Below are 20,026 nucleotides of genomic sequence, written 5' to 3'. Positions count from 1 at the left end.
GTGAGGTATCATATGCTTTAGATGTTACGGCTTGAGGAGCAATGTGTTTGAACAAGTCACTGAGGATATATATCATCTCAGCAAACTTCCAGTTCAGAACATCAACAATATTCCAGGTTGAGCGAAGAAGTTTGATGAGGACTTGTTGAATTATCATCTTCATTTCATCCTTCTGCTTGATATCCTTCTCCATCCTTTGAATTTGTTTCTCTTGACAAATGTGAGTCTGATTTATCAGGTCATTGGTAGCAGCCACCAAGTCGTCATGAACTTTTAGCATGGAAGTAATGGTGTTGAGATAGTGATAAACCAGCTTGTCGTATTTTGTGTCAACTTATTCCATTGTGTGCTTGAGCTGGAGAGAGATTATCTGATCCAGTTGAGCTTCTCTTTCAGCAACACATGGTTCGGACTGTTGAGATATTGACTGAAGAATGGCATCAAGCTTGGAATCAAGTCTGAAGACTTTTTGATCCATCTTCGTATTGAGCTCGGTGACAGAAGTTTCGATGGAGGCCACTTTCTGCATAGTGTTCGAGAGATTCGTTTGGATCTCGACGAGTGCGAAGGGGTCAATGCAGTCACCAGTAGAGGATTCCAAATCGGAATCAGAGGGATGCGGAGGAGCTTAGCGTGAGGAAGTATTAGAGGGACCAGGCTTGGTTTCAGCATCATCTTCAGGGATGTTGGATCTGAGTGCATCATCCAGAGTGGTTGATGAGGAGGATCCGAAGTCATAAGCAGAATTGGATGCGGATGCCTTTGATTGAAGATGAAGAGAAGGCATGAAGTCAGTTTTTGGAAAAGTCTTTTTATCATCATCCAGCATGACTTCTTTGGAGATCTCTTCATCTGGATTGGTGTGTAAAACACTTTGATGAGTGGTAATAGGAGGTAGTTTAGAAGTAAGTTCTTCGGAGATCTCTTTATCCGGATTGGTGTGCAAAACACTTTGATGAGTGGTAATAGGAGGTAGTTCAGAAGTAAGTTCTTTTGCAGCATCAGCATCAGTGGGAGGAACATAAAGCAAGTTGCATTGAATGACCTTGTTCCTCATAGAGATAAGTGTGGACTACAATTAAGCTCTGGTGAGATCTGGATGCTTTGATGCGGCTCTGTTAACAAAGTCTTCCCATTGGGGATCATTAGCACTTGGTCGTCCTGTACGCCTTCCGGGTATTAGACCATTTGAGGCTTTCGGAGTTGGAGAGACTGATCCATTTCTGGAAATCTTGGGGTCCAGAACAGGGGTTCTAGAGTGTGTGCGTGTGGAAAAATAATGAGATCATCAAAGGTAACTCGTGGGTTTGTTCAAGGGGTACCTCAGATGAGTGGACAGGGGGGTTTTGGATGGCCAGAGTCAGCCGGAATGTCATGAGCATCTTCCTTTGGAGAGGAAGAGCTGACTTTGGTTATGTTTTTAGGCTTGGACATGGAGGGAGAAGCCTTTCGCTTGGCAGGTTTCTTAACCTTTGGTCCGAACGTGGTAGGCTTGGCCTCTTCCGAGATGGGCTTAACTGAGACTGGGGCAGGTTGTGTTCGCTCAAACACAACCGAAGTGTCAAGGTGATGTTTAAGATAGATGGACTCGGAAGGAATAATGGATAACATGTGGTCCGAAAGAATTTGAACCGCAGGAATGGTGTTAACCGGAAGTGGTTCGGACAGCTCTCGGAAGATTTGTTGGAGCGTCAGGGCCCAGAACCTAGGGCTCGAAATATCGTTCTCCTTTTGTTTGGTAGCGAATTTGCAAAACTCTTGCCACAGGACTTCTGGAATATCCACTGCATTTTGCGTTCGGAGTAAATGTTATAGACGACATTGAGCCATTCCTTGCTCGGCGTATCAGTTCTGCCATGCTTTCCGGTCATTCCTCTAATGATGAAGTGCATGAGCACGGTCCAGAGTCCATAGACGCCAAACTTCTTGAATTCTTTTTCCTTGTAGTCTTGAGTGTACCCGATGTAGTTCAAGAACGTCTGAAACTCTTCAATCGTTGGTTCTTGTAAAATGAAACCCCTTGGGTTTGCTTTCACACCAATCGACTTAAGGAAGGTCGATTTGTAGATGGGAACTATTATGTCTCCGATGATTTGGGTCTCCAAAGCACCATCTTTGAGTTTGATACTGGAAAATGCACAATGAAGATGGTGAAGTGGTAGTGGAGGTTCAGGGATTTTGGTGAGGGGAATGGAGATGGGGTGATTTGCGATAAACTCGATCATTATCCTGATGGATTCATCATAATTCATGGGGTTGAGAGAAAACAGTTGAGTTGTATCTCTTAGAATGGGTTCTTGACTTACAGATGATAATGAACCTTTGGAACCCTTGGTTGATTTCTTCTTAGCAATGGATTTCTTGATGATGGGGGCAGTTTGAGTCGATTTTTGTGGAGACACCATTGTTGCAAGGATGAAAGCTTTCAAGAACATGAAGAACACAGAAAGGAATCAAGGGTTTGAGAGTATTGGGTGCGTAAAGAGGTAAAAGAGGGTTTTGATCGATTTATATAGGTTAGATTGGTGGGTCGGTTTGGTAAAGTAATGATGAGGATCCGAAAAGAATATGGGTCACATTAAATGGTAAAGAAGTTTACGGGGGCTGAGTTGACCTAGGAGGTGAAAAAGTGAGGTTGTTTGTGGCTAAAAATGGAAAACGCAACCGTCGAGTTGATGGCTATGATTATGGGGGCGTGTAATCGTGTCACAAGAATCGAGGAAGTTAGGATAGAGATTGTCCTAAAAAGTAACCGTTGAGAAAAAAACATTTCACCTTATTATCTTTTAGACTTCCAGATAAGCTGTTCCGAAGTATTCCGGAGGGTAAAGAGTTGCATTCTGGAACATACTTGTTTTGAAAAAGGGTTCCAGAACAAGAAATAATCCGGAGTGAGTTTCAGTTCCGGAGTCAAAATTTAGTATGTTGAAAAGGTTTGTGATTCCGGAATAAAAGTTCAGTTTGATTCGAAAGGGTTGGTGAGTCCGGAGTAGAAATTCCGAAATAGTGATTTTCAAGAAATTTCAGAATGAAATTTTAGAAAAGCTTCAGGAGTTGATTTTGAAATTCCAGAGTGCAGAACGTAATACCTTTCCGGGGTGGAATTCTGGGATGCCATTATGAAGTATATTCCGAGATAATAATCCGAATTCAAGGTCAATGCAGGCTTAAACCAACAATCAATCATAATGATATGTATGGCTTAAAAACTTAAGTAATGGTCAGAAATAAAGATAAGTAAAATGATCCTATGTATTTCGAGAAAAGTAGTTCCGAGATGAAAATATTTTGAGATCAGAACTTGATTTCTTTCAAATACGTCTATCAAAGAGAACAAGTCTCTTGAAAGAACTAAGGATCTGGTATCATCATACCCATCTTGTTCAGAAAACCATTGAAGTTGGTTTCATCTAATGCCTTGGTAAAGACATCAGCACTCTCATCGTCAGATGGAATAAAAATGAGTTCAATGTTACCATTAAGTACATGATCTTTTATGAAATGGTACCTTATATCAATGTGCTTAGTCATTGAGTGCTGAATTAGATTGTGGGAAATCGCAATAGCACTTTGAGAGTCACAATAGATAGGAATACGTTAAAAACGGTAACCATAGTCCAAGAGTTGAGATTTCATCCACTGGACCTAAGATGTACACCTGGCAGTAGCGATGTATTCTACTTCGGCTGTAGAGAGTGCAATGTAGTTCTGTTTCTTGGATGACCAACTGACCAAATGACCACCTAAGAATTGACAGCCACCTGAAGTGATTTTCCTATCAATTTGAAGACCACCGTAGTTCGATTATGAATATGCTTGAAGAAGTAAGCTTTCATTTGCTGGGTACCAGATTCCGAGATTCTTTGTGCCTTTAAGGTATCGGAAGATATGTTTCATAGCCAGGAGATGTGACATCTTTGGGTTGACTTGAAATCTAGCACATAAACATGTTGAGAACATGATATCCGGGCGACTTGTTGTGAGATAGAGTAGGGATCCAATCATTTTGTGATATTTCTTTTCGTCAACTGAAACACCGGAAGGGTCGGTAAAGATCTTGTGTCTGAAGCCCATTGGTACTTTAGCTGAGGCGCATGTGTCCATTGAGTATTTTTTGAGGAGTTCTGAAATATACTTCTCTTGGTGAATGAAGATTCCTCTGTTAGTCTTTTTGACTTGAAGGCCATGATAGAAGCTTAACTCCCGATTCATGCTCATTTGTAATCGATTGATCATTAGTTTAGCAAAGTCAGCAACCATAGATGAATCCGTAGATCCAAAAATGATGTCATCCACATAAATTTGTACAAGCATAAGATGGTTGCCATTTGATCTTTGAAATAGAGTGGGATCTAGAATTCTTCTTTGAGAACCAAAGCGCTTGAGAAAATTAGTGAGGGTCTTGTACCATGCCCGAGGAGCCTGCTTAAGTCCATAGACAGCCTTCCGGAGTTTGTAACAGTGGTTCGGAAAGGAAAGATTAACAAAACTGGGGGTGGGGGTGTTAAAGATATACTTTAGTATGAAGTTCACCGTTAAGAAAGGCACTCTTAACATCCATTTGGTAAACTTTGAAGCCTTTATGAGCAGCATAAGCAAGAAAGATTCTGATGGCTTTAAAACATGCAACAGGAGAAAAGGTCTCATCGTAGTTGAGCCCTTCGATCTGAGTAAATCCTTTTGCCACCACCCTTGCTTTATTTTGAATAATAACTCCAACGTCATCTAGCTTGTTATGAAATACCCATCTCGTACCTACATGGGATGATTCTGAGGAGAAGGCACGAGGGTCCAAACTTCATTTCGGTTAAATTCTGCCAGTTCTTCTTGCATGGCTGTAATCCAGTCAGCATGCTCCAATGCTTCCTTGATGGATTTGGGTTCAACCATGGATATAAATGCTAAAAAATGGCATTCATTTTGGATATTTGCAGCAGAACGAGTCTGTACACTAGCATTGGGGTTACCGATTACTTGGTTCGGAGGATGATCCTTTGTCCAAACATGTAATCGTGGTAGTTCTTGTACAGTCGTTGATCCTATATCAACAACATAATTGATTTGCTCCCTCTGAATAATTTGAATATGAGGATCATGCTCCCCCTGAACTATTGAACCAGAGAGATTGACATCATCATGAGAAGGGAACTCAAAAAAGTTTTCATTTTCATCATTGTTGAGAGGATTGGAATTATCAAAATCAGCAGTTCATCTTGGAAACCATCCATATTTAATTCAAGAGAGGGATGAGTATTTTCCCCCTCAACTTGAGAAGGTTGAAATGGTTCAGAATCAAATGGAGGGAGGCTTGGGATTGGACTGGAGACATTATGTGAGATGGTAGCTTCCGAAGTAGGGATTGGAATAAGAGTTGGTCTTGATCGAGATTCCGAATCAAGAGTAGTTTCGAAAGCACCAAAGAATTTTTCAAAATCAACTTCAAGGATTGTTTGGGGGTTCGGACATCCTGGTGGAGGATCATCAGACTCCATAATGTGATTTGGGCCAGAATTCTGAACGAAGTTGTCATCGAAAGTAACATCAAAGCTTTCTTCCAAAACACAAGTTCTCCGGTTAAGAACTCTATAAGCTTTTGATTTTGAGGAGTACCCAAGGAAGATGACTTCATCAACTTTAGGTTGGAACTTGGTAAGTTGATCACGGTTGTTCTTGATGAAGCACCTGCATCCAAAAACATGCAAAAACAAGATTGTTGGCTTCCAACCATTCATTGCTTTGTACAGTGTCATGTTTAGGCGTCCATTGATGATACTTCGATTTTGAGTGAAGCAGGCAGTAGACACGGCTTCAGTCCCAAGATAAAGTGGTAGGTTTGCAAAGTTCAGCATAGATCGAGCAGCTTCAATGAGAGTTCTATTACGTCTTTCGACTACTCCATTTTGTTGAGGACTCTAGGGGGATGAGAAGTTGTGGTCAAATCCTTTTTCTGTGAGAAACTTTTCAATAGTTGAATTAGTGAATTCCGATCCATTATCACTTTGGATTCTCCTGACTGGGAGTTTGATAAGAACTTTTATTCATTTAATGAAATTTATGAGCTCTGAGGCTGTTTCAGATTTCAGCCTTAGGAAGAAAACCCAAGTGAATCGTGTAAAATCATCAACAATCACAAGAATGTATTTCTTATGATGACGACTTTCTACCATAGATGGTCCAAAAAGATCGATATGTAGAAGCTCCAATGGTTCTAAAATGGATTTTTCGATGATAATAGGATGACCCTTCTTTGATTGCTTACCACACTCACACGCAGCACACAAATGATCATTTTCAAATTTTAGGAGAGGTAAACCTCTCAACATTTCACCGGATACGAGATCATTAATGTACCGAAAGTTTAGATGAGCGAGCCTTCGATGACATAACCAACTGATGTCAGGAGCAGTTTTGGAGAGAAGGTAGAGTTACGGTTTTCCAATCATCATGTTGATGTCAAGTGGGTGTATATTTTTGTTTCAAAGCGACTTGATTAAGCACTCTGTTCGATCTTCGGTCATTACATAGTTGTACTTCTAGCAAAATTCTACACATCAATTTGAGTCAGTGAGCTGAGCAACACTGATCAAATTGTGTTTCAGATCAACTACATAAGCCACATTTGAGATAGAGAAGTTTCCATTGGTGAGAATTCCATAACCACAAATTTGAGAGTTGGAGTTGTTGCCATATGTCACGTAACCAACATTTGGAGAAAGATTTAAGTCTCGCAGAAAATCTTTCTTCCCCGTCATGTGCATGGAGCAAGCACTATCAATATACCATATTGTATCTTTCTATGATGCACAAAGTGCCTGCAAAATTAGTGAGTAATGGAGTTTTTAGGCTCTGAATTAGACTTTGGGAAGTAGGCTTGGGTTTTAGACTTTGATGGTGACTTTGGAACAACTTTGTGTTTTTGGGTGATATTCTTTTAAGTCTTTGGAAACAGACAGAAGATCAATATCTTTTCATCTATCCAACATTCATATTCAATGACTTGAGGGTTTCGAACATTCTTCTTCAGACTTATGACTTCCGGAGTGTGGGTAACATTTGTAACCTCCGGAATTGACTTTTCATTAATGGAAGTTTTGACTTTCCACACAAGATTTTTCTTTGAAGATTTTGAAAAAGATGTTTTCCCTATATTTATGGGTTTGCACGATGACACGTTGGTTTTAGAAGGATTCGGTTTAAAAAATGTCCCATCATATTTTGCAATAAAACCAAATGAAACAGTTTGAGGAAAGATGTTTTTGACTGTGTTGTCATTCACATGAGATTTAGGCCAAGTAGAATCGTTTACTTTCTTGGGTTCTATGCGACTGGGAGATTCATAAGGCATTTTGAGAATCTTAATGGGAGCAAAAGAGTTTTGGCAATTGATTTGGAGTTTTCAAGGAACCTGGAATTTAGTCTAGTTTTGACTTATTTCTTATGTGCATTTCAAGCTTCTACTTTGGGATCTACAATATCCTTCCTATTCAACATTGGTTTTATTTTAGTGTAAGGTAAGGATTTTGAAGGTTGCCCTGCAGATAGATTGCTAAACTTAGGAGTAATTGGTACCAACTTAGTTTTTGAGACCACTAAGGAATCCGATTCACAAGAATCAGAGGAGACAAACTTTATTTTTCAACTTTATCATCTAAGGATGCCTATACAAACTCAGAGGTGTCTATTTCAGTTGCCAAGGAAGGAATTTCTTCAACTACACAGTTGTTTGTGTGCTTAGTCAAAGGAACATAATCTACACAATTTGGAAGACTATAATGAAATTGTGTGGTCTGATTCAGGTCCAGGTTAGTCAGAGGCGAAAGTGGCGTGGAATCAGGACACTTGAGAACAATTGGTTTAAGCTCAGGAATTAAGGACTCAAAATGGTATGAAGTCTCCGAAAATGGTGATAAGGGACAAACGGGGGTGTCCAAATGTTTAATGTTTGGAACATCTCCCATGAATGTCAAATTTTGTAACTTCTTCAGGGGACTAGCAATTGGTTTCGGAAACTCGCTTCCGAGACCAGGTGCATTAGACCATGGGTGACGAAAATTATGAGTCATCCGAAGGTCTTCTTCAAGCATGTATACATAATTATGCAAAGCATCTATCTTGGCATTTAGACGTTTATTATCAGAAATCAAAATATTTCGTTCAGAATAGGTAATTTTACATTTATCTTTCAAAATGATACATTCATCACTTAACATTGAAAGTTCACGCTCTAAAGACTCGATTTTCAACTTTTTATCCTCGAAACGTAACCTAAGACGATTTAACTCACACTCCTTCTTCTCACTTGCGTCTATGGAAAACTCATAGGCTTTATAGATGGTGTTCATATCTGTTTGAATTTGGGTCAAATAAGGTTCACAGAGAGACAAGTTAAAGTTATTATCAGAGATCATAGATTTTACCTGCTGAACGATGTTTCATCCTGGTGGATCATTGGTTGCCATGTAGCAATAGTGAGGTTCAACAACATCATCTTCATCTTCTGATCCTGAAGACCAATGCCCTTCATCACATTCAATGGTTTGTCTTGCCATCAGAGACATGTTTCCTCCAGTTACCATGTCATCATCATCCCCGGATGATCAATATCCTTCAACATCTCTTGAAACCGTTGTAACAATGGCGTTTTTGCTTTTAGCCATCTCTTGTGCCTTTCGGACGTAGTATGCAGAATCCTTGATTTTTGGTTTCTGCAGAGCATCATCCAGACAATCTTTAGCAAAATGGTTTGCATGTCCACACTTATGACACACAATTTTTGGTTTGTCTGATTTGGAGCTCTAAGAGGCTTCCGGAGTATAGTTTGGTTTAGAGAGGTTTGGTTTATATGCAAGAGGATTTTTTTGAAGAGGGTTTAGGTTGCGGAGCTGAATATGGTTGAGAATTGTTCTGGTGAGGAGCACGAAATCGGTTTTGGTATGGTTTGTAGGAGGAATTGAAAGGATGTTTGTACTTCATTGAGAGTAAAGCAAACTCCTCCTAAAAACGAAGTTCAGAGTCCATGACTTCGGAATCATCAACGGGATAAGTTTTTGGAGATAAGGTAGGTGCGGATGTTCGAATAGATAGAACAATGGGTTTGAAAGGATCCGAAATAGATGAGTTCAGAATAGTTGATTCAAAAGAACCGAAAAGGGCAAGAGGACCTCCAGAGATTTCCCTTATGGTTTGAGCAACATTTGACTCATGTCCTTGAAGTTCATCAAAAAGTTGATAAAGCTTCAACTTTTTCAAAGAACCATTGCTTTGAAGACAAGAATGTACATTTCCTCTTTCTTTGCCGAGACTTTTATGAATTTGCGATTATACTCCAAGGGAATTCAGACAATCCCATGAGCAGTCATGTTATTCACCACAATACCATAACGGTTGGAGGCAGGGGCCACTGATTCACCAGGAGTGGTGGTGAAGGTGTCAAAGTCGTTGACAACTGAGGTGAGGCGCTTGTCCTTCATGTTTTCTGAACCTTCAATCAGGTCCTGAAGAGTGTCCTAAATCTCTTTGATTGATTTGCAAAGCTTGATGTGTTCAAAGAGTGAAGGCAGAACACCAAACACCATTTCAGAGAAAGCAACTTGATCAGCATGAAGCTTCTCAATATGATCTGGAGTTAGAGGAGTTGGGTGGGTTTCATCTTCATGCATGAGCTGAGCAGTTGCATCCCTCACAACAGTTCTTACAGGAACACGTCGACCTTTTGTGACCGATCTCTAAATTTCTTCACCTTTATCCTTGGCAAGTAAAAACCTTTCCATTCTAACTTTCCAGTGATCATATTCTTCCATAACTAGTAATGGGGCACATGTTGGGCACCCGCACTATTTGTGATTTGCATTGAAATCATTAGTTGAGGATTAGAAGCAGTCATTGAAGTTAATATATCTTCAAGCTAAAGTGGTATATAGAAGAACTTTTATCCAAAACACAGAAATGGTTGAAATACCAAGGTAATTTCAAACCAACTATAATATGATCTTATGGATTCGAAGGACAACCACTCAATCTATGATACCAATTGTGAGAACAAGATCGATGCGCATTGACAAGGTTTGAAAACTCAAACCTTGAGTGAATGCTTAAGATCAATGTCTGCTAACTAATGAATGTAAGTCAAGTCTGGAAAGACCAGTCAAGTCATAGATAATGTACTCAACAAATGATTAAGTCATTAAATGAAGAATAAGAGTAAATGATCAAACAAAAGTTAATAAATGAAGAACAAGAAGAATGTATGAAATAACTTAGTAAAGAGCCAAAAGTTGAGTGAAACATTTGTAGTTGAATTGTATTGAATCCTCCTTTAAATAGGAGTAAAGGTTACAGCGAATTAAATAGAATGTTTACATAGGACCGGACAAAAGAAATATTTCTGACATTCAAATTGTCCAAATAACATAAAAGACTAAGTCCCATGAAATATTACATCAATACAAGTACAAATATAATAAATAATCTAAGACAAAATAAGGTTCTTCCGGATAAGCATTCATTCCGGACATGAGACTCATTCTGGAATGCCTATAGTCTTCACTTCATCTTCTTTCCTGGTTCGGACCGTGTTGCGGACCACTCCTCACTTAGGAACATAAACACTTCGGAATAAGTAGGTAGGATTGCTAGAGGTTCACTTTCAAGTTCCAACAGAGAGTACCTTAGTCTTGAATTCCACGACTACCGTAAGTAATGCGGAATCGTTTCGCAACTAACGCCACCTAGGACACCGCAGTTGAATGGTGTGGTTGAGAGGCGGAATCGAACCTTTCTAGACATAGTTCGTTCCATGATGAGCCGTGCTTCGCTACGTATCTCATTTTGGGGGTATGCCTTAGATATTGCCGCCCATATCCTTAACTTAGTCCCTACAAAGAATGTTGCCAAAACACCTCACGAGATGTAGAAAAGGAATGATCCCTCGTTGACACATATCAAGGTTTGGGGTTGCAAAGTTTTTGTAAGACAAGAGACTCACGACAAGCTCGAACCTCGAAGTGAGCGGTGTATTTTCATTAGCTACCCACAGAACTCCTTTGGATATCTCTTCTATAGACCGAGTGATAATATTGTTTTCGTTGCGAGGAGAGGGGTTTTCCGAGAGAGCGAACTCATAAGCCAAGGGGATAGTGGAAGGCAAATCGATCTTGAAGAGGTTCAAGAGTCGAGCGATGAAGGAACCTCTGACACTGGCGCTCAACCTGAGGAGGAAACTCCAATTGAACCGATTGACGAATCCTTACCTCTTAGACATTCCAGTAGAGTTAGTGTTCTGCTTGTGTTGTATGGTTTTCATATAACAAGTGGGGGTGATACGTTTATTAGTGATAGTACACTAATGAATTTGGATAAACCTAATAGCTACAAGGAAGCCATGGCAGGCCCGGAGTTTGCAAAATGGAAAAAGGCTATGGATAGCGAGATTCAGTCCATGTAAGACAGACGGGTGCAAGTGGATCATCAAGAAGAATGCTGACATGAATGAGTAGGTACACACATATAAGGTGAGAGTGGTTGCAAAGGGCTTTACTCAAACTCCTAGAGTTGACTATGATGATACCTTCTCACCAGTTGTAAAGATAAAGTATATTAGAGTGATGATAGCCATTGCTGCATTTCATGACTATGAGATATGGCATATGGATGTCAAAACCGCTTTCCTTAATGGAAAGTTGGCTGAGGATGTTTACATAAGTCAGTTAGAGGGTTTTATCGATGCAAATCACCACAATACAGTGTGTAAGCTTGAGAAATCCATTTATGGATTGAAACAAGCATATCGCCAACGGAATCTTTGTTTCGATGAGAATGTCAAAGAGTTTGGTTTTCTGTGAAGCGAGGATGAATCATGTGTATATGTCAAAGCCAGTGAAACATCCCAAAAATACAAGCCAAAAATTTTATTTGAAAACATCACTAAAACTATAATATCCAAATATCATATAACAAAACCATAAGTCGAGTATCTCAAAATTTCATAATAAATGTATCAAATCAAATCTGATGTCATGATCATGTCAAAATATCAGATTCTAACTCCCAGGCTAAAACTGTGGCGTGTGCCATGCCATGAACCTGAGCCCTTCCCCTTGCTAGCTGAAGTACCTTAAACCAAAACTGAAAACTGTAAGCACGAAGCATAGTGAGCTCCCCCAAACTACAACATATTTATAATATCAAATAAAGCACATAATAGGCATTGCCCACTGCATCGGACCGAGTGGGGAACTGACTAGGGCCTTGCCTACAGCAGCAGACCGATGTCCGGAACTAACTAGGGCCTTGCCCAATGCATCGGACCGAACTCCGGAACTAACTAGGGCCTCGTCCAATGCATCAAACCGAAGTTCGGAACTGACTAAGGCCTTGCCCACTGCATCGGACCGAATTCCGGAACTGAACATAGCATAACATAATCATAACATATAACATAAACATATATATACTGCATATTGCATAGGACCAAAGTCCGGAACTCATAACACATAGACATGCCTGAATCACAAAGACATCAAGCATACTGAACTACTGTTATCTAAACGGCCCCACATTATGGTCGTAGACTTGTTCCTACTGGAAGGAAACTCACCTCGTAAGGCTGACTGCTGAAATGTTGATCGGGAACTACCTGACTACTGATCTGGTAACTCCCCAGCTACAATTCCCATAAAGACACTTATTCAAACACTGATAACAAATCCTAGGGGAAAGTGACTATTTTACCTCGGGTCAAAGTCAACTTCCAGTTGTCCTGACTCGCCAAATTGGGCCACCAACTCTCCGAGTCCCTACCTTCTCTTCTGCTCCCTACCTGACTCTACTCGCCGAGTTTAGCAAAGACTCGACGAGTTCTCCTTTTTTAATATCATCGGATCCATCTTCATATGACTCGCCGAGTTGTATGAACAACTCGTCGAGTCCACCTTCGTCATATGAACACGTCCAGTCTATGACTCGCCGAGTTGTATGAACAACTCGTCAAGTCTGTTCTTGTGGGTAAGGAGTTTGCCTTGGACTCGCCTAGTGTGTTCTTACACTCGTCGAGTCCCATGGTTTCCAGCTCATGGCTATGTCTTAATACATTGAATCACTCCTATAGACTTGTCTAAATCCCTGCTACCACTCAGCTGGGCTCCTTTGAACAACAACAGATTCGGGACTGAATCCCCGGACTCGCTGAGTTCCAAGAACAATTCATCGAGTCGCCTATTGTCCAAGTCTATAACTTGATTTCTGGCATACAACTCTCATTCAAAATGTAGATCTGGGCCTCTAATATAGATCTAGAACTTAAATTTATTAACTTTACGTGCATGCATGGAAGTAGAAGCTTTAAGGACCCAAAATGAGGTCCAAAGGGGTGCATGGGCTAATATGGCCATAAATCTTGCATCTTTATGCCATGAACTTGGTTCTTGAGTCTAGATCTGAAGGTGAATCGACTTGGGATGTCCAAGTCTTAAGGATCAAGCTTAGTGACCCCAAAACTCCATAAAGGGGCAAAGGAGAAAATCTATAAAACCATAAGTCAAGTTTTGAGCTTGATTACCTAAAAGTGAAGAGAAATTGATGTTGTTCCTGTATCTAGTCCTTCTCCTTTGATCCTTCTTCCTTCCAACGCTTCTACTAGATACACAAAGCACCAAAAACCCTCCAAGTCACTAAGAAATCTCAAGCTTGCCAAAAGGGAATTAGGGTTTTGAAAGTAATGCTCTGGAGGTGAAGGAGGCTGGACCTGAAGCTCATAATGGTTTTTAAATAGGGTGCAAACCCTTTAATTAGGGTTTCATCCAGACCAGCCTACTCGTCGAGTCCAAGCGCGGACTCGAAGAGTAGATTACTTAAACTCGCGTCCCAACCTCGCATCTACTCGACGAGTTAGGGCTGCCACTCGTCGAGTCACTAATACAATTATATAAAAGTAGATCAAATACGTAGCAACAGGGCATTACAATTCACCCCCACAAATCTTAGACTTCGTTCTCGAAGTCTGTTGTCTCTGCAAACAACTTTGGGTAGTGTTCTCTCATCTCCTCCTCGGGCTCCCATGTCCACTCCGATCCCTTGCGGTGCTGCCACTGCACCTTTACTAGCTGAACCACCTTGTTCCTCAAGGTCTTTGTCTTTCGATCCAAGATCGCAACGGGCCTCTCGATATAATTTAGGCTGCCATCCACCTGAATATCCTCCAATGGTACAACTGCTGACTCATCCACTAAGCACTTCCTCAGCTGAGAAACGTGGAAAGTGTTGTGGATTTGGTTGAGCTTTGCCTGAAGATCTAGCTGATACGCAACCCGACCCACCCGGGCCAAAACCCTAAAGGGACCAATGAATCTGGGGCCCAACTTGCCTCGCTTCCGGAAGCGGATGACACCCTTCCAGGGTGACACCTTCAGGAGGACCATATCGCCCCCTGGAACTCCAAGTCCGAGCGTCGCTTATCGGCGTAACTCTTTTGCTGCCTCTGCACAGTCTGAAGCCTGCTACGGACCTGGTGTATCATCTTTGTGGTATTAAGTACTACCTTTGTACTCCCCATGACTCTCTGACAGACCTCACCCCAACAGACTAGGGTCCTACACTTCCTCCTATAATGCATCTCAAAGGGAGGACGGTCAATACTGGCATGGTAACTGTTGTTATATGAAAATTCCGCTAATGGAAGATATGTATCCCAACTGCCACCGACATCTAGGACACATGCGCGAAGCATGTCTTCGAGAGTCTGAATCATCCTCTCACTTTGCCCGTTCATCTAGGACACAATCGAGATCAGCACCCCATGCCGAGATACAACCTCTCTCACATAAATCTCCGCCAACTTCTCCGCCGAAGAACTCTCATTGATGGCAAGAAAGTGAGCGCTCTTTGTCAACCTATCCACAATCACCCAAATTGCATCGACTCCTCTGGCAGTCCTCGGCAATTTGGTGATGAAATCCATAGTGATCTGTTCCCACTTCCACTCGGGAACCTCCAATGGCTGCAACTTGCCATGCGGTCTCTGGTGTTCGGCCTTTACCCTTCGACAGGTCAAACACCTCTCGACAAACCATGTGACATCCCTCTTCATACAAGGCCACCAATACTCCTTCCTTAAGTCCAAATACATCCTTGTAGCCCCGGGATGGATCGAAAATTTCTATCTATGAGCCTCCTCCATCAATGTAGTACGCGTACCACCCACAAACGGTACCCAGATCCGGCCCTGATAAGTCATAAGACCCCGACTATCCGATATAAACTCAGAAACCAACCCAACGACCCGCTCTCTCTTCTGCATCTCCGGACGCACAGCCTCGGCCTGAGCCCCACGAATGGCGTCCAGAACTGGAGCTATCACGGTCAATCTCAAACATACAGCTTTCAGTGGAGTACTTTCCGCCCTGCGACTCAATGCGTCGGCTACCACATTAGCCTTGCCCGGGTGGTACAAGATCTCGCAATCATAATCCTTGACCACATCTAACCATCTCCTCTGCCGCATATTTAGGTTAGGCTGATCCATCAAGTACTTCAAGCTCTTATGGTCCGTGTAAATCGTACAACAAACCCCATACAAGTAGTGCCGCCAAATCTTGAGGGCGAACACCACTGCCCCCAACTCCAAATCATGTGTGGGGTACCTCGTCTCGTGAGGCTTCAACTGCCTCGATGCATATGCTATCACATGTCCCTTCTGCATCAGTACCGCTCCCAGTCCTAAAATCGATGCATCACAGAATACCACAAAACCTTCCATCCCTTCCAGAAGAGTTAATACCGGAGCTTCACACAACCTCTGGCGAAGCATCTCAAAGGAGGTCTGCTGCTCGGGACCCCATAAAAATGTAACACCCTTCCGGGTCAATCTGGTGAGTGGAACCGCAATCGTGGAGAAATCCTTAATAAACCTCCGATAATACCCTGCCAACCAAAGGAAACTCCGGATCTCAGAAGGTGACCTTGGCACCTCCCACCTCATCACTGCGTCAACCTTGGCCGGATCGACCAATATCCCCTTCTGGTTAACGAGATGTCCCAGAAACTGGACCTCCCGCAACCAGAAATCGCACTTGGAAAACTTTGCATAAAGTTTCTCCGATCTCAAAACTCCAAGAACCTCCCTCAAATGCTCCTCGTGCTGTTCTCTAGATCTCGAATATACCAGAATATCATCAATGAACACAATCACCGACCGATCCAACATCGGCCGACATACCCTGTTCATGAGGTCCATGAACACAGCCGGGGCATTGGTGAGCCCAAAAGGCATCACCACAAACTCATAATGCCCATAACGCGTCCTGAATGCTGTCTTCTGGACGTCCTCGTCCCACACTCTCACCTGATGATAGCCCGACCTCAAATCAATCTTGGAGAACCAAGATGCTCCCTGTAACTGATCGAATAAATCGTCGATCCTCGGCAACGGGTAACGGTTCTTGACCGTCAGCTTATTCAATTCCCGGTAATCAATACACATGCGATGCGAGCCATCTTTCTTCTTCACAAACAGGATGGGTGCTCCCCACGGCGAGCTACTCGGCCGAATAAACCCCTTCCCCAGCAACTCCTGAAGTTGCGAGGATAACTCTTGCATCTCTGGAGGCGCAAGGCGATACGGCACCTTAGCGATAGGCGCGGCTCCCGGAACCAAATCGATACCAAACTCCACTTGCCTCACGGGAGGCACACCTGGTAACTCTTCGGGAAAGACATCTGGAAACTCACGCACCACCGGAACTTCATCCACCGAACTCGGTCTCTCGGAGATCACTCGCGTATCCATCACATACGCCACGAAACCCTTACAGCCCTGCTGTAAACACTGCCTCGCCCTAGCAGCCGAACAAAAGGCTGATCCAGAACGTGTACCCTCGCCGTAAACCGAAAGAACTCCCCCACTAGGATCTCGTATAGTCACCAGCTGACGCTCGCAATCGATAACCGCACCGAATCGGCTCAACCAGTCCATGCCCACTATAACACAGACATCACCCATCGCAATAGGAATCAGGTCGATCGGGAACTCAACCCCAAAAATCTCCAATACACATCCCCGGAGGACCTCTGTGGCACAAATCACTCTGTCGGCGGCTATGGAAACCTGCAGGGGCCGATTCAGTGCCCCACGACTAACACTGATATGCTGACTAAATGTCAAAGATACAAAAGATCGACTCGCACCCGAGTCAAATAACACTAAAGCAGGTACAGAATTCACAAGGAAGGTACCTATGCATAGCATAATATAAGCATAATATCTCAACACCATAAATAAATAATTAAAAGGAAGCGTACCAGCCACAACGTCGGGTGCAGCGCGGACCTCTTCCGCAGTCAGCTGAAAGGCTCTCCCCCGAGCCCTCGGTGCCTCGGCCTTCACGGGCCGACTCTCTGTAGCAGTAGCTCTGATGGCGGCGGGAGCAGACCCCTGAGATGATCCGCGCAGCAGCGGACACTCTGCCTTCCGGTGTCCGGTCTGGTTGCAGTGGAAGCACACTGCAAATCCCTTGGGGCAGTCCTTGGCCATATGCCCCTCCTTGCCACACTTGTAGCAAGACCCTGCTCGACAGACTCCATCGTGACCCTTGCCGCACTTTCCACAAGTGCGGCCCTTCTGGCTCCCGGGTCTGGGATGAGCGGGCTTGGCCCGCTTGGCTGCCGGCTGGGACTGTGCCGGCCGCCGATCCCTCCCTAGAGACTCCGCCTCCTCCCTGGCCTGAGTCTCAAGCTCAATCTCCCTCTTCCGAGCATTTTCCTGAAGCTCGGCAAATGTCCGATACGAGGAGTTCGCAGCGAACTCCCGAATATCCCATCTCAGAATGCTCAGGTAACGGCTCATACGTGCCTGCTCGGTGGACACGTGCTCAGGGCAGAACATCACCCTCTCATGAAACATCCTCGTAATCGCTGTAACTGACACGGTACCCTGCTTGAGGGTCAGAAACTCCTGTGTCAGACGCTCCCTCTCCACCTGAGGAACGTACTCATCTCGGAACATGGTTGTGAACCTCTCCCAGGTCACTGCCGAAAGCTCAGTCGGTGTGAAGTGTGCCGTCACAAACTTCCACCAGTCCTTCGCTCCTAAGCGAAGCTGGTTCAGCGCGAACCGAACCTTCAAATGCTCGGGGGACGAGCAAGTGAAGAAGCATCCCTCCATATCAGATATCCACCTCATAGCTGCCACCGGATCCTGCGTACCATCAAACTCTGGTGGCTTGGTGTTGCTGAACTCCCTAAACAATGTCGCATCACCTCCCTGGGGTCTTGCCGCAGCAATCGCTGCGGTAGCCGCTGCAACCGCAGCCTCAGAAAGAGCGGCATAGCGCTCGTCAAATGTCTCAATCAACGCGGTCTTAATAGACCCGAACATCTCTGGTATCTCAGCTCTGATGACCGCAGCCACCTCCTCATGAATGATCTGTCGAATCTCCTGATCACTAGCTCCGGTATCCTCTGGCATATGACGTGTCCTCACCATGATCAACCTCTGAAACACAACATGTGATAATTAGACTTCACTCGAACACTCTTACATTCGACAATCCACCCCTCCTTGATCCTTGGCATCCCAAGATTCTTATTTGGACTGTGTACCGCACCGGCGCTTTCAGTAGTACGGGCCCAATACTACTGTCCGCACCGTCTCAGTACACACCCCAAATCTTCCTCTTCGGATCCCAATCCCCAAGTACTCTATTATACTTAAATCACTTTGAAATAGATCTCACACAAAGCCCTAGCTGCTACCTAATTACTCTCAGCATCTCATAGCAGCTCACCCCTCCCTAGGCTAAGGCATCACAAAACAGGCCACTCTAGTCCTATTAGCAATACCTAGCCTACTCTAGCATGCAAACACATCACATTAATAATAATTATCACATAATATAAAGGTATTTTGGGAATTCACCGTTCGGGCGCTGGCTGATCGTACACACGTTTCTTCCTGGAAAATCTTTTACTCTTAGAAAATTTTGGTTTTATTTTGAAATATCTCTTCAATTCCTCAGTTTGAGTTCAAATACCCCCGAAGGTGTACCCGAATCCCTCAAACCAAGGCTCTGATACCAATTTGTAACACCGAAAATTTCAAACAAATTTTTCAATTTTTATAAAACATAATTCCATCGATATTCATAAAAACAACCGTTTTAATTATCCAACAAAACAGTACAAAATCCCAAGATCATAATATCAAGCTCCGAACGTGTGTGTATACGGATCAAGCCGGCGCCTTCCCGCGGTCATCACTAGTACCTGAAACAAATAACATCAACACTGTAAGCACAAGGCTTAGTGAGTTTCCCAAAATACCACATATAACACATATTAGCCACTCTAGGCTATAACTCTGTGGGTCCGTGCACCCAAACTCTGTGAACCCTCAGGTTCTAGCTCTGATAAACATGCACCACATAAATCACATAGAAATCATGCAGTACAACACACAACATACATAGCATACAAATACTCTATCACATAACTCTGGTTACCTACTCAAGGTAAAGTATAGTGAGAAGACTCACCTTGCGTATCTCGGTATCTCACGAATCCTGGAAATCCCTCGTGCTCGATCCTCCGAGCTCTAATCCTCCTATAACATCATATACTTCTAATTAACACTTTATATCTCTAAGGTTGACTATCAATAAGGAGTCAACACTGGTCAACTCTGGTCAACGGTCAACGATCAACTCTGACCGGACTCGGCGAGTACCAAGGCGACTCGGCGAGTCTGGGCGTATACACCAATTTCCCTGGAATCCTCCCTTGACACGTCGAGCATTCACTCAACTCGACGAGTTCCACCTGGCATGAGTTGTGGGGCCACCACGACTCAACTCGCCGAGTCTCAAAACAACTCGGCGAGTCCAGTTTGACTCAATCCACCAGTCCATTCTGACTCCCCCTTGACTCACTGAGTCCACCCTCCCCAACTCGGTGAGGCCACTCACTGTGTGGTCGGGCAACATTCATGCTACTCGCCGAGTCTGTTCTTCGGACTCGGCGAGTCCGTGCCATGCACTGA

The 20,026-nt window shown here is 43.3% G+C and overlaps 1 protein-coding gene across 1 annotated transcript; it reads right to left on the bottom strand.

Moving 5' to 3' along the window:
* Window positions 1-4,755: 4,755 nt before the first annotated feature.
* On the bottom strand, window positions 4,756-5,750 carry LOC145006844 (uncharacterized). The gene is made up of 2 exons (XM_078965880.1): window positions 5,222-5,750; window positions 4,756-5,108 (listed from the first exon to the last, which is right to left on the bottom strand). Exons 1-2 carry the CDS (start codon window positions 5,748-5,750, stop codon window positions 4,756-4,758), a joined length of 882 nt encoding a protein of 293 aa, XP_078822006.1.
* Window positions 5,751-20,026: the final 14,276 nt, after the last annotated feature.

This window comes from Lactuca saligna, chromosome 7 (genome assembly GCF_052625555.1).
Source record: "Lactuca saligna cultivar CGN05327 chromosome 7, ASM5262555v1, whole genome shotgun sequence".
Classification (NCBI taxonomy): Eukaryota; Viridiplantae; Streptophyta; class Magnoliopsida; order Asterales; family Asteraceae; genus Lactuca; species Lactuca saligna.
Note: the sequence above shows the minus strand (reverse complement) of the source record. Positions and strands in the feature narration are given on the sequence as shown.